The 16,249-nt window shown below is 31.3% G+C and overlaps 2 protein-coding genes across 2 annotated transcripts; both read left to right on the forward strand.

Moving 5' to 3' along the window:
• The first annotated feature begins 11,262 nt into the window (after positions 1-11,262).
• LOC138865949 (craniofacial development protein 2-like) lies at positions 11,263-13,612 on the forward strand. Its single transcript, XM_070137437.1, has 2 exons — positions 11,263-11,343; positions 12,848-13,612. Exons 1-2 carry the CDS (start codon positions 11,263-11,265, stop codon positions 13,610-13,612), a joined length of 846 nt encoding a protein of 281 aa, XP_069993538.1.
• A 45-nt stretch (positions 13,613-13,657) lies between these two features.
• On the forward strand, positions 13,658-14,661 carry LOC138865950 (uncharacterized). The gene is made up of 2 exons (XM_070137438.1): positions 13,658-14,287; positions 14,338-14,661. The coding sequence occupies exons 1-2, from the start codon at positions 13,658-13,660 to the stop codon at positions 14,659-14,661; spliced, it is 954 nt and encodes a 317-aa protein (XP_069993539.1).
• The last annotated feature ends 1,588 nt before the right edge of the window (positions 14,662-16,249 follow it).

The following is a 16,249-nucleotide window of genomic DNA, read 5'->3' on the forward strand; positions in this document are numbered from 1 at the left end:
TACAGTGTTCTGTTCTGTTTTACCGTTCTATTGATGGTTCAAGTTCCTTTTGCTTTACTTTTACTGTTCATTTGATTGGATTGGATTTTACCTTATTTCATGATTTGTTTTATTGTTTTCGTTTCATTTAATGTTCGTATTTTAGTGTCATTTTACTACATCGTTTGTTTTCTTGTGTTTTATAAATTCGTTTAACTATTCAAACGCCCGAATTTGACAATGATAGAAAGAGAATGCTAAAAGGGTAGTTGACAACCCAGCTACCTAGCTCCAATGGCACAAGTTTTATTTCTTTTTACTTATTTTATCAAAGTGGGTATCTGCTTAGTTGCGTTAGGTTAATCTCTCTGCATACGCCTCTCTTCGCCTCAATTCACGCTTACCAACCTCGGTGAACTCGTACCATATATATTCACTACACACACATACTGCATTTACACTCTTTCTCTCCTTTCCCCACATCCGTCTTCTATACTATCATTCTTCTTGTATATACACACGTTCCCATATATACACACGCCAACTAAGTGGGTGGTGGCAGTGGCTCCTCTCTAACACGTCTCTTCGAGACATAATTGTAAAGGTAGTTGTTACAGCCTACTTTAAAATGCTGATTTTTTGTACTGTGTGTTTCTTTACTGCCTCTCATGTTTCTCCAATCATGAGAGCTGATTGTTCCTGTTTCATAACGACCTACACGTACATTTCAATCTAGACTCGAGCTGGAAGAAATTAATGAAGTTTGACAATATCACCTGAAAATCTTATTGCCATAGCAACTCTTATCCTTTCACTGTATTGTAAAACATATCCGACACCAATTTTAGCACCAAAATGACAGGCGCGCAGTTGATACATTCTAAAAACTATGTACACTTTCAGCCAACCGTTAAAATTATAATTGGCCCAACCTCGTTCACATTTCTCCACTTTCTTATTACAGGTATCAGAATTATGATAAAAGCCTTACGCCTGCAATTCTAACGCAATCTGAGGCGAAATCGCTTTCTTTTTCTTGGTACAGCTTGGGCATCGGGGCTTATTCATTTTAAACGCAGAAGTTAGTAAATAGATATGTTGCCATCAATTGTCCAAACAAAAATAGAAACAAGCTAAAGGGATTTGAAGAGTTCATTACACAGAAAGCAAAAAGGTATTAATCAAATTGCCAAAGACAAGGAAAATGACAACGAAGCAAAATTAATGAAGTACACTTGCAAGTATTCAAAACACACACAATTTTCCTACAAACTAAACATTTTGGTGTGTTGACTCAGTAGTGTCACGTTGTCATATCTTCCAATGCAAGATGTGTAATATCTTGGTCATTTAGTCCTTAGAATGATTGATTGATTGATAAATATAGATACAGATAAATATACATACAATTTTAACAACCACAGGTATCATATGAATAAGCCTATGTTTCTGTGGCAAAATATTAATTACCATTAACACATCCTGAATACTTTAAGGTATTTTTAAATTAAAATATAGAGATCTATTAAAAGAAAGACACGAGAATTAGAAGAACAAGAGAGAGAGAAAAAAAAGAAATAGAACATGAGAGAAAGATCACTGTTTTCTTTGAATGCAGTATACGTAAGAAAACAAGGATTCTGAGACTATATAGGAGAAACTTGTATATATAGATAAACATTTATTATTATCATTATTATTACTTTCATTAACAGAATTGCATCATTATGATAATATTACTGCTGTTATGACAAATACCACTACTACTGTTATGACACATAAAACATCACTGACATAATATTAACTAATAATAGTCGTGATAACAATATAAACAATAATGCTGTTAAAACAATATTACTTGTAATAATAACAATACTACTAGTCATGATAACAATTATGATAGTGGTGATAATCTCATCATATCATATGCCAAACAGCGATCAGAAAACAACAATGCTTACTTATGATTACGTATATGAAGTTCAGAGGATGCAAGAGAGAGAGAGAAAAAAAAAAAAATCATTCCCCGTTTTCTAATTTCCGTGCAAATAATTCAACAGAAAAACATAAAGAATGGTGATAAGTCTAATTTGTGGACTTTTTCTTTTCTTTTCTTTTTCTTTGTTTCTTTCTTTCTTCTTTTTTATTCTTAAGGAAACGTGCTTATTATTGTTATTATCATTATGAAAACTATTGGAATAGAGTTAATTATTGCTATTATTGCAATAACAATTATCATCATTATTATCATTACTGTCATTATTCTTATGATTATTATCATTATAGTCATTACTATCATCATTATCATCATTATTATCATCATTATTAAGGTTATAATGATTAATATGCCAATTATTATAGCTATTTTCATCATCATAGCTATTTTTATAATGATAATAGCAATAATGATAATTTTAGAAATAATAATGACAATAGTAATAATTATAATGACAGTGATATTGATATTTCTATTGTCATTATTAGTCAGAAAATTATTGGAATAGAGTTGATGATTGCTATTATTGCAGTAATTATCAAAATTATCCTTATAATTATGATTGTATCATTATTATCATTATTATTGTCATTATCATCATAATTATCATCATAATTATTATCATTATTGCATATAATGTAGGAATTATCATGAAAATCAACACAGTTCCCCGAATTAATGTTAAAATCCTCATAATTACCAATAAAAGCCGAAAAGTTTTTTTTTTTTTGACGTTTCTTTCAAAAGGCTGTATGCGCTAGATTTTGCCGTTTTTTTCGACTTTTGGGATTTTATTACTTTTGGCCTTTATTTCATTATAAATGGACTGGATAATGATTATTATCATCATTATTATCATTACTATCATTATTCTTAGGATTATTATCATTATAGTCATTATCATCATCATTATTATCCTCATTATTGCAGTTATAATGATTATTATGCTAATTATTATAACTATTTTCATCATCATAACTATTTTTATAATGATAATAACAATAATGATAATTTTAGAAATAATAATGACAATAGCAATAATTATAATGGCAATGATAATGATGTTATTATTATTTCTTTTGTCATTATTAGTCTGAAAATTATTGGAATAGAGTTGATTATTGCTATTATTGCAGTGATTGTCAAAAATATCATTATAATTATGATTTTATTATTATTATTATAAGTATTATTGTCATTATCATTGTCATTATCATCATAATTATCATCATTATTGCATATAATAAAGGAATTATCATGAAAATCATCACAATTACCTGAATTAATGTTAAAATCCTCATAATTACCAATAAAAAGCGAAAAGGTTTTTTTTCGAGGTTTCTCTCAAAAGGCTGCAATACGCTAGATTTTGCCATTTTTTCGATTTTTGGGATTTTATTACTTTTGGCCTTTATTTCATAATAAATGCACTGGATAATAATTATTATCATCATTATTATCATTACTCTCATTATTCTTATGATTATTATCATTATAGTCATTATCATCATGATTATCATGATTATCATCATTATTACAGTTATAATGATTATTATGCTAATTAATATAGCTATTTTCATCATCCTAACTATTTTTATAATGATAATAGCAATAATGATAATTTTAGAAATAATAATGACAATATTAATAATTATAATGCCAATGATAATGATGTTATTATTATTTCTATTGTCATTATTAGTCTGAAAATTATTGGAATAGAGTTGATTACTGCTATTATTGCAGTAATTATCAAAATTATTTTAATTATGATTTTATAATTATTATCATTATTATTGTCATTATCATTGTCATTATCATCATAATCATCATCATTATTGCATATAATGTAGGAATTATCATGAAAATCATCACAATTACCTGAATTAATGTTAAAATCCTCATAATTACTTATAAAAAAGGAAAAAAAAATTTTTCGACGTTTCTCTAAAAAGGCTGTAATACGCTAGATTTTGCCGTTTTTTCGACTTCTGGGATTTTATTACTTTTGGCCTTTATTTCATTATAAATGGACTGGATAATAATTATTATCATCATTATTATCATTACTGTCATTATTCTTATGATTATCCTTATAGTCATTACCATCATGATTATCCTCATTTTTATCCTCATTATTGCAGTTATAATGATTATTATGCTAATTATTATAGCTATTTTCAACATCATAACTATTTTTACAATGATAATAGATATAATGATAATTTTAGAAATTTACAATATTAATAATTATAATGACAATGATAATGATGTTATTATTATTTCAATTCTCATTATTAGTCTGAAAATTATGGGAATAGAGTTGATTATTGCTATTATTGCAGTAATTATATTTATCGTTATAATTATATCATTATTATCATTATTATTGTCATTATCTTTGTCATTATCATCATAATTATTATCATTATTGCATATAATGAAGGAATTATCATGAAAATCATCACAATTATCTGAATTAATGTTAAAATCCTCATAATTACCAATAAAAAGCGAAAAGGGTTTTTTTCGACGTTTCTCCGAAAAGGCTGTAATACGCTCGGTTTTGCTGTTTTTTCGACTTATGGGATTTTATTACTTTTGGCCTTTATTTCATTATAAATGGACTAGATAATAATTATTATCATCATTATTATCATTACTCTCATTATTCTTATGATTATTATCATTATAGTCATTATCATCATGATTATTATCATTATAGTCATTATCATCATGATTATAATCATGATTATCATCATTATTATCATCATTATTGCAGTTATAATGATTATTATGCTAATTATTATACCTACTTTCATCATCATAACTATTTTTATAATGATAATAGCAATAATGATAATTTTAGAAATAATAATAACAATATTAATAATTATAATGACAATGATAATGATGTTATTATTATTTCTATTGTCATTATTAGTCAGAAAAATATTGGAATAGAGTTGATTATTGCTATTATTGCAGTAATTATCAAAATTGTCCTTATAATTATGATTTTATCATTATTATAATTATTAGTCATTATCATTGTCATTATCATCATAATTATCATCATTATTGCAAATAATGAAGGAATTATCATGAAAATCATCACAATTACCTGAATTAATGTTAAAATCCTTATAATTACCAATAAAAAAAAGGGCTTTTTTAGACGTTTCTCTCAGATGGCTGTAATACGCTCTATTTTGCCGTTTTTTACGACTTTTGGGATTTTATTACTTTTGGCCTTTATTTCATTATAAATGGACTGGATGATAATTATTATCCTCATTATTATCATTACTGTCATTATTCTTATGATTATCATTATAGTCATTACCATCATGATTATCATTATTATTATCATCATTATTGCAGTTATAATGATTATTTTGCTAATTATTATAGCTATTTTCATCATCATAACTATTTTTATAATGATAATAGCAATAATGATAATTTTAGAAATAATGACAATAGTAATAATTATAATGACAATGATAATGATGTCATTTTTAATTCTATTGTCATTATTAGTCTGAAAATTATCTGAATAGAGTTGATTATTGCTATTATTGCAGTAATCATCAAAATTATCCTTACAATTATGATTTTATCATTATTATCATTATCATTATCATCATAATTATCATCATTATTGTATATAATGAAGGAACTATCATGAAAATCATCACAATTACCTGAATTATGGTTAATATCCTCATAATTACCAATAAAAAGCGAAAAAGTTTTTTTTCGACGTTTCTCTCATAAGGCTGTAATACGCGAGATTTTGCCGTTTTTCGACTTTTGGGATTTTATTACTTTTGGCCTTTATTTCATTATAAATGGACTGGATAATATTTATTATCATCATTAACATTATTGTCATCATTCTTATGATTATCATCATTATAGTCATTATCATCATGATTATCATTATTATCATCATTATAGCAGTTATAATGATTATTATGCAAATTATTATAGCTCTTTCATCATCATAAGTATTTTTAAAATGATATTTGCAATAATGATAATTTTAGAACTAATAATGACTATAGTAATAGTTACAATGACATTGATAATGATGTTTTTATCATTCCTATTGTCCTTATTAGTTTGAAAATTATTGGAATAGAGTTGATTATTGCTATTATTGCAGTAATTATCAAAACTATGATTATAATTATGATTTTATCATTATAATCCTTATAATTATGAATTTATCATTATTATCATTATTATTGTCATTATCATTGTCATTATCATCATAATCATCATTATTGCATATAATGAAGGAATTATCATGAAAATCATCACAATTACCTGAATTAATGTTAAAATTATCATAATTGCCAATATAAAGCGAAAAGGTTTTTTCGACGTTTCTCTCAAAAGGATGTAATACGCTAGATTTTGCCGTTTTTCGAATTGTGGGATTTTATTACTTTTGACCTTTATTTCATTATAAATGGCCTGGATAATAATTTTTATCATTACTGTCATTAGTCTTATGATTATTATCATTATAGTCCTTATCATCAAGATTATTATCATTATTATCATCATTATTGCAGTTATAATGGTTACTATGCTAATTATTTTTAGTTTTTTTCGACGTTTCTCGCAAAAGGCTGTAATACGCCTATATTGTAAAATTTTGGGATTTTATTAATTTAGGCCTTTAATTCATTATAAATGGACTGGATAATAATTATTATGATCATTATTATCATTACTGTCATTTTTCTTGGGATTATTATCATTATAGCCATTACCATCATGATTATCATCATTATTATCATCATTATTGCAGTTATAATGGTTACTATGCTAATTATTATAGCTATTTTCATCATCATAACTATTTTTATAATGATAATAGCAATAATGAAAATTTTAGAAATAATAATGACAATAGTAATAATTATGTCAATGATAATGGTGTTATTATTATTCCTATTGTCATTATTAGTCAGAAAATTATTGGAATAGTGTTGATTATTGCTATTATTGCAGTAATTATCAAAATTATCCTTATGATTATGATTTTATCATTATCATTATTATTGTCATTATCATTGTCATTATCATCATGATTATCATCATTATTGCATATAATGAAGGAATTATCATGAAAATCATCACAATTACCTGAATTAATGTTAAAATCCTCACAATTACCAATAAAAAGCGTTAAGTTTCTCGCAAAAGGCTGTGCCGTTTGGCCTTTATTTCATTTTAAATGGACTGGATAATAATTATTATCATTATTATTATCATTATTGACATTATTCTTATGATTATTATCATTATAGTCATTATCCTCATGATTATCATCATTATTATCATCATTATTGCAGTTATAATGATTACTATGCTATTTATTATAACTATTTTCCTCATCATAATTATTTTTATAATGATAATAGCAATAATGATAATTTTAGAAATAGTAATGACAATAGTAATAATTATAATGACAATGATAATGATATTATTATTTCTATTGTCATTATTAGTCTGGTAATTATTGGAATAGAGTTGATTATTGCTATTATTGCAGTAATTATCAAAATTATCATTATAATCATGATTTTATCATTATTATCATTATTATTGTCACTATCATTGTCATTATCATCATAATTATCATCATAATTGCATATAATGAAGGAATTATCATGAAAATTATCATAATTACCTGAATTAATGTTAAAATCCTCATATTTACCAATAAAAAGCGAAAAGTTTTTTTTTCGGTGTTTCTCTCAAAAGGCTGTATTACGCTAGATTTTGCCGTTTTTTCGACTTATGGGATTTTATTACTTTTGGCCTTTATTTCATTATAAATGGACTGGATAATAATTATTATCATCATTATTATCATTACTGTCATTATTCATATGATTATCATTATAGTCATTATCATCATGATTACCATCATTATTATCATTATTGCAGTTATAATTATTATTATGCTTATTATTATAGCTACTTTCATCATCATAACTATTTTTATAATGATAATTTTAGAAATTGACAATAATAATAATTATAATGACAATGATAATGATGTTATTATTATTTCTATTGTCATTATTAGTCTGAAAATTATTGGAATAGAGTTGATTATTGTTATTATTGCAGTAATTATCAAAATTATCCTTATAATTATGATTTTATCATTATCATTATTATTGTCATTATCATTGTAATTATCATCATTATTATCATCATTATTGCATATAATGAAGGAATTATCATGAAAATCATCACAATTACCTGAATTAATGTTAAAATCCTCATAATTACCAATAAAAAGCGATAAAGTTTTTTTTTCGACGTTTCTCATAAGATTTTTCTGTTTTTTCGACTTTGGGGATTTTATTACTTTTGGCCTTAATTTCATTATAAAGGGACTGGATTATATCATCATTATTGTCATTACTGTCATTATTCTTATGATTATTATCATTATAGTTATTATCATCATGATTATCATTATTATTATCATCACTATATCAGTTATAATGATTATTATGCTAATTATTATAGCTATTTTCATCATCATAATTATTTTTATAATGATAATAGCAATAATGATAATTATTGCTATCATAATTATTATAATTATTACAATAGTAATAATTATAATGCCAATGATAATGATGTTATTTTTGTTTTCTTTTGTCATTATTAGTCTGAAAATTATTGGAATAGAGTTGATTATTGCTATTATTGCAGTAATTATCATTATTATCCTTATAATTATGATTTTATCATTATCATTATTATTGTCATTATCATTGTCATTATCATCATAATTATTGTAGCGGGGCGTAGACCCAGTAGACTTAAGTTGTCTGGTTGAGTCCGGGCTCAACCGAGAATATGGAGTTTTTGCTCAAGGGAAAAGATTCGTCTGCAGTGAACAGATGTAAGGTTCCAGGCCTGCGGCACGCTGCTACCACCCGATTAGTAGGTTCGGGAACCGTGTGTGTTGTGTAAGTGGGTGTAGGCGTTGTATCAGAGAAGGGTGGAAGGAAAGTACAGGATGCGTGTATTGAATGTTGGATGTGTAAGTGTGTAGATGTGAAAAGGGAGATAGCGTAGGCTGAGCGTCTGCGTGGACGTGTTTGGAAGAAAAAAGCAAGATCATACACTTCTTCTTCCCTTCGGTTTGAGCATCTGCCTGCTGGGAGCGGGAACCCAGGTATAGCAAAATTGATCTGTTCTTTTAATATCAGCTTAATATTCTCTGATTTGACTAGCCTTTTTACAGCCTTTCAAGGGTTGCGGGATATCAGAGCAACCAGCAATATGCTGTTTAGGAGACCCGAGTCAGAGAAAGATTTTATGCATCTAATCTTGGTCAGAACCAGAACTTCAGTGGTGGTAAATAAGAGCAATTTATGTCCTGACTGGAATTGAGTAAAAGCTCTAAGATGGTATGATGTTTATTTAAGGAGCAAGTTGCACTCACTAGGGTACAGGCATTTTCAGTCATGGAAAGGTAGACAAAGGTGTGTGCATCACCGATTTATCACAGCGGAGGTGATGCACGAGAAATTAACACCAGATAAAACTTACCACGAAATATAAAAATGTCCTCCCTAAGTTGACGTCCCAACTCCAGAAGTACTGTTATTAGGGGGTCAGCATAAAAACATCCAAGTCCCTAAATTACGTTAAATTGTTAACATCCAACCCAAATGGATGCTAACTGTTAAACCAAAGCTAATGCTGACGGATACCTAATAAGAGTACTTGTGTGCATAAGAATTAAGAAATAAATTAATAAGAAGGCTGAAAAAGTCAAGGAAGGGACTATTCACGAAGACTGCCTGAACACCCACAAGGTCAGACAGGAATCAGCCGAAACAACAAACGACAACAACAACAAAAATCACATATCATGTGATAAAGGCTCTTTATCAGGAGATACGGAGCAACAAAGTCTGCCTGATCACCCACAAGGTCAGGCAGAGATCAACAGAAACCTATATCAAACAATTACGAAAAAAAGATCTTGATAAAGATCTTTATCCCCAGAGGTACGAATCCTCAAGCAGGGACGAAAGTAACATGAATTAACTTGGTTGTAAAATAAATGTACAGGAGATATGAATCCTCAAGTACGAACGAAATAAAACGAAGTATTAACTTAAGTCATAAAAAGGGAGAGTCACCCTGAAGGTACAATCACAAAGGGCTGCTTGATCACCAACAAGATCAAGCAGAAATCAACAAACACGCATTAAGCGAAACAAAACAATCAACGATAAAGTACGTAAAGGTACTGAAAAAGATCTTTATTCCAGGAGGTACGGATCCTCAGGCAGGAATGAAAAGAAACTAAGTAATAACTTAGTTATAAAAATGATTACACTGGAGGTACGGATCCTCAAGCAGTGTTCCTTTAAATCACTTGGTCCTAATGCTCTCAAACACTGGGAAATACGCAAAAATGTTATGGGACTTCACGAAAGGGTGCACCCTGCAGATAATAATGCAGCATGTCACGCTAAAGTCCAAAAGAGACCAGTCGTCTCCTACACACAACCATGTCACTTAGCTTTGAGGAGATACTCAGCAATCCTGGTAAATCCGTGCGCAAAGTATATCCCAGGGTAAATCCGAGCGAGAGCACAACACAGGTAAAATTGTAACCGCGAAGGACCAAAGTGCGGGACAGAGGTCAGGACCGAAGTTATTTTCCTTCCCTCAACCACTAGTCTATATACCCCGAAAGAAACCCCCAAGCCAAGCCCCAGGCATGGCGCGAAAGAAGGAAATAGGCAAATGAAGTGGCTGAAGACCAAGCCGATAATTCGGCAATCCAAACAACCGAGACGAGAGAGGGAAGGGAAAAAACAAAAAAGAAGCTAGGTAACGACCGTCACTTCCTTCGGTGGTTATCGCGACAATTTGGAGACGTCGGCAAGAGGAAAGAACATTAGAAAAAAAATAAATAAAGGAAAGGATACGGAGAAAATCCGATAATGAATAGTTGTGGGAAGAACTGTGCATTTCAGCCTTAATATATTTACAATATTCAGGTTTAAAAATAAATAAGTCGCTTGGCGACTTCAACGCCATAAAAATAGTGAGACTTGGTTAGAATTACGTTCATGGTTATAAAAATAACTTTCATTTCATCACTACAAACATACAGTCAACTCTATCCTTCTTGACTGGTGGTTGAACTTGTAAAAATAAAATAAATGAATAAGAAAGCCTGCGGAGGAAAAAATACGTCTGCGAGATATAACCGCATGTGGCACACGGCGGGGACTTCGTCTCTGGCGGGTCGTGTTGCTTTGGCCGATGTTCATGGAGATGACATCATCCTTAGAGTCGGGACGTACGGAGCCGTACACTACAGTTATCCTCATTATTGCATATAATGAAGGAATTATCATGAAAATCATCACAATTACCTGAATTAATGTTAAAATCCTTATAATTACCAATAAAAAGCGAAACGTTTTTTTTCGACGTTTCTCTCAAAAGGCTGTAATACGCTAGATTTTGCCGTTTTTTCGACTTTTGGGATTTTATTACTTTATTTACAATATCATCATAATTATCATTATTGCATATAATGAAGGAATTATCATCAAAATCATCACAATTACCTGAATTAATGTTAATATCCTCATAATTACCAATAAAAAGCGAAAAGGTTTTTTTTTCGATGTTTCTCTCACAAGGTTGTAATACGCTAGATTTTGCCGTTTTTTCGACTTTTGGGATTTTATTACTTTTGGCCTTTATTTCATTATAAGTGGACTGGATAATAATTATCATTATTATCATTATTGTCATTATTATGATTATCATTATAGTCATTATCATCATGATTATCATTATGATCATCATTATTGCAGTTATAATGATTATTATGCTAATTATTATAGCTATTTTCATCATCATAACTATTTTTATAATGATAATGGCAATAATGATAATTTTAGAATTAATAATGACAATAGTAATAATTATAATGGCAATGATAATGATGTTATTATTATTTCTATTGTCATTATTAGTCAGAAAATTATTGGAATAGAGTTGATTATTGTTATTATTGCAGTAATTATCAAAATTATCCTTATAATTATGATTTTATCATTATTATTGTCATTATCATTGTCATTATCATCATAATTATCATCATTATTGCATATAATGAAGGAATTATCATGAAAATCATCACAATTATCTGAATTAATGTTAAAATCCTCATAATTACCAATAAAAAGCGAAAAGGTTTTTTTTCGACGTTTCTACGCTAGATTTTGCCGTTTTTTTTCGAATTCTTGGATTTTATTACTCTTGGCCTTTATTTCATTATAAATGGACTGGATAATAATTATTATCATCATTATTATCATTACTGTCATTATTCTTATGATTATTATCATTATAGTCATTATCATCATGATTATCATTATTATCATCATTATTGCAGTTATAATGATTACTATGCTAATTATTATAGCTATTTTCATCATCATAACTATTTTTATAATGATAATAGCAATAATGATAATTTTAGAAATAATATTGACAATAGTAATAATTATAATGACAATGATAATGATATTATTTCTATTGTCATTATTAGTCTGAAAATTATTGGAGTAGAGTTGATTATTGCTATTATTGCAGTAATTATCAAAATTATCATTATAATTATGATTTTATCATTATTATCATTATTATTGTCATTATCATTGATATTATCATCATAATTATCATCATTATTGCATAAAATGAAGGAAACCAGCCACGTATTACTGGACGGGGAGTTTACTCGGTTTAGAAGACCACCCATTGAGGCTTGTTCTTTTCAAGTCGTTAACCTCGGAGAACCTCCACAGTCTGGGAAACGTGCCGGTCCCAAGCCCGGATAAATTGGTGAGGGTTGCGTCAGGACGGGCATCTGGCATAAAACTTTGCTCCAACCAAATGAGTAAGGCAAATCAGAATCCAGACCTGGCTAGGGCGTTCCCCACAAGCGACGCGCAAGGACATCGCCGTACACTTGTGAGAAATGGACGACAGCTACCGTATCAAGAGCGGATACGGCTAAGGAAGATAGCTCAGAGGAGGAGGAGGAAGAGAGTAGAGGAGGTAAAGGCAACAATTCGGATAGCCACCTTGAACGTTGGGAGTATGACAGGAAGAGGACAGGAGATAGTGGAACTGATGGAAAGGCGCAGGATTAACATCACGTTTGTCCAGGAGACGAAATGGAAAGGCTGCAAGGCGAAGGAAATCGGAAATGGCTTCAAGTTGTTCTACAACGGGAGCAATGGAAAACGTAATGGAGTTGGTATTATCCTGAATGATGACATCAAGAAAGGCGTCTTGAGTGTGAAAAGGCGATCAGACAGGATTATCTGGATGAAAGTGGATCTTGAAGGAGAAATTGTAAACATCATGAGTGCTTATGCACCCCAAATGGGCTGTGATGAAGAAGAGAAAACGCAGTTTTGGGAAGACCTAGAGGAAGATCTGAGGGAAATACCGGAGAGTGAAAGGCTATGGATTGGAGGAGACTTCAACGGCCACTGCGGAAGCAACAACAGAGGAAAGGAGGATACCATTGGAATATGAGTTGGAGCGAGCAACGTGGCAGGCGATCAGTTGGTTGACTTTGCTATGAGTCACAGCCTTCGAATAGTTAACACTTTCTTCAAGAAAGCAGAGAGACACAGGATAACATATAAGAGCAGAGATGCAGAGTCAAAAATTGATTACATCTTGTGTAGAATGAGTGACAGAGGAAGCATAAAAGACTGCAAGGTGATCTTGGGTGAGAGTGTAACCAGCCAGCACAGACCACTTGTATGTACACTGGGCATGAGTGTAACACCAAGGAGGAAAGTAATAGGAGTACAAAGAACAAAATGGTGGAAATTGGCAGACAAAGATACGCAGAGCCAGTTTGTGGCAGCAGCAAGAGACAAACTACAGCAGAGTGAAAGGGAAGGAAATAGGAGCTTTGAGGAAGTGACGGAATACCTGAGAAAGCTAGGAGAAAGACTGTTAGGGAGAACATCAGGAAAGTGCAAACCTGGAAAAAAGACATGGTGGTGGAATGATGAGGTACAGGAGAGCCTCAAGAGGAAGAAGGAAGCAAAGAAAATCTTAGACATGGAGAATAACGATGAGAATAAAGAAGTATACAAGTTGGCAAAGAAAGAAGCAAAGAAGAGTGTTGCCAGGGCAAAGGCAAGAGCATACCAAGTGCTGTATGAGGACATGGGGACCATCGATGGACAGAAGCGGGCACTGAGAATGGCGATGCAGAGAGACAAGAACTCAAAGACATCTACCAGACAAAGCTGACCAAGGATGAAAAGGGCAATGTGTTAGTGGAAAATGCTGAGATACTGAAGAGATGGCAAGAATATTTCAGCAAACTGATGAATGAGGAGAACCCTAGAAAAAGCAGGAAAGAGACCCAGAGAGTCGTGGAGAAAAGGCCTAGTGAGATCACAAGTGAGGAGGTGGAGAATGCTATGAAGATGATGAAGAATGGCAAAGCAGTGGGCCCAGACAATCTACCGGTCGAGGTGTGGAAGAGCTTAGGAATTACTGGAATTGAATATCTGAAGCAAGAACTCAACAAAATCATGGAGGAGGAGAAAATCCCTGAATAATGGCGGAAAAGCACTTTAATACCAATTTCCAAGAATAAAGGAGACATCATGGAATGTGGTAACAACCGAGGCATCAAGCTCATGAGCCACAGCATGAAACTATATGAAAGAGTGCAGGAGAGCCGATTAAGGAACATCGTGGAGATTAGTGAGGAACAGTTTGGCTTCATGAAAGGCAAGTCAACAACAGATGCCATCTTTGTGTTGAGGCAGTTACAAGAGAAATTCAGAGAGGGCCAGGAAGAATTACACGGTGTGTTTATTGACCTGGAGAAGGCCTATGACAGGGTACCAAGAGAGGGGCTCTATTGGTGCATGCGAGATAAAGGGGTACCTGAGAAATACATAAGAGTGGTCAAAGACATGTATAAATGTTGCGTGACTGAAGTGAAGTGTGCAGTGGGAACTACACAATCCTTCCCAATACAAGGATTACACCAAGGATCAGCGTTGAGTCCATTTCTATTTGCCATCATTATGGACTCGCACACGAAAGATTGCAGATGGAAAGCCCCCTGGAATATGATGTTTGCCGATGATGTGGTATTGTGTGCGAGAGAGAAGCGAGAGCTGGAAGAAGATCTGGAGCTGTGGAGATATGCACTGGAGAGAAGAGGAATGAAGATCTCAAGATCAAAGACTGAGTATATGTGCCTGAATGGGACATCAACTGGGAGTGTGGAAATGTTGCATAGACAGTTACCAGAAACAATGGCATTTAAGTACCTGGGAAATACACTTGAGACAGATGGAGGAGTCGGGGCAGAAGGAAACCGAAGGATACAATGTGGATGGAACAACTGGAAGAAGATGTCTGGTATCCTCTGCGACAAAAGTATACCATCGAAAGTGAAAGGCAGGATCCACATGTTGGTAATCCAATGGAAACGGTACCCCTGAGTACCCGTAACACCAAGAGACTAGAAGTGGCAGAAATGAAAATGTGCAGATGGGCATGTGGCCACACATTGAAAGATCACGTGAGGAATGAAGTGATTCGAGAAAAATTGGGAATCACGCACATTACGGAACAGTTCAGGAAAGCCCGACTAAAGTGGTTTGGTCATGTGAAAAGAAAAGACGAGGAGTATGCTGAGCGCAGAGTGCTAGAGATCACACCACCAGCAAGAAAACGAAAAGGAAGGCCGAAATTGAGATGGATGGACTGGCTGAGAAGAGATAGAAGCATTAGAGGAAGACGCACTGAACCGGGAAACCTGGAGGAAGAGGATAGCTGCAGCGACCCTGTAATGTAAAACGGGAAAACTTGGAGAAGAAGAAGAATTGCATATAATGAAGGAATTGTCATGAAAATCATCACAATTGCCTGAATTAATGTTAAAATCATCATAATTACCAATAAAAATAATGATAATTTTAGAATAATGATAATTTTAGAAATAATAATGACAATAGTAATTATAATGACAATGATAATGATGTTATTATTTTTTCTATTGTCATTATTAGTCTGAAAATTATTGAAATAGAGTTGATTATTGCTATTATTGAAGTAATTATCAAAATTATCCTTATAATTATGATTTTATCATTATTATCATTATTTTGTCATTATCATTGTCATCAC

Source organism: Penaeus vannamei, chromosome 23, assembly GCF_042767895.1.
Source record: "Penaeus vannamei isolate JL-2024 chromosome 23, ASM4276789v1, whole genome shotgun sequence".
NCBI lineage: Eukaryota > Metazoa > Arthropoda > Malacostraca > Decapoda > Penaeidae > Penaeus > Penaeus vannamei.

Coding starts and splice junctions, on each gene's coding strand:
- LOC138865949 (XM_070137437.1), top strand. CDS start 11,263: ATGTGGCACACGGCGGGGACTTCGTCTCTGGCGGGTCGTGTTGCTTTG. Junction 11,344..12,847: donor GAGATGACATCATCCTTAGA/GTCGGGACGTAC, acceptor GTTCTTTTCAAG/TCGTTAACCTCGGAGAACCT.
- LOC138865950 (XM_070137438.1), top strand. CDS start 13,658: ATGAGTCACAGCCTTCGAATAGTTAACACTTTCTTCAAGAAAGCAGAG. Junction 14,288..14,337: donor CCATCGATGGACAGAAGCGG/GCACTGAGAATG, acceptor GACATCTACCAG/ACAAAGCTGACCAAGGATGA.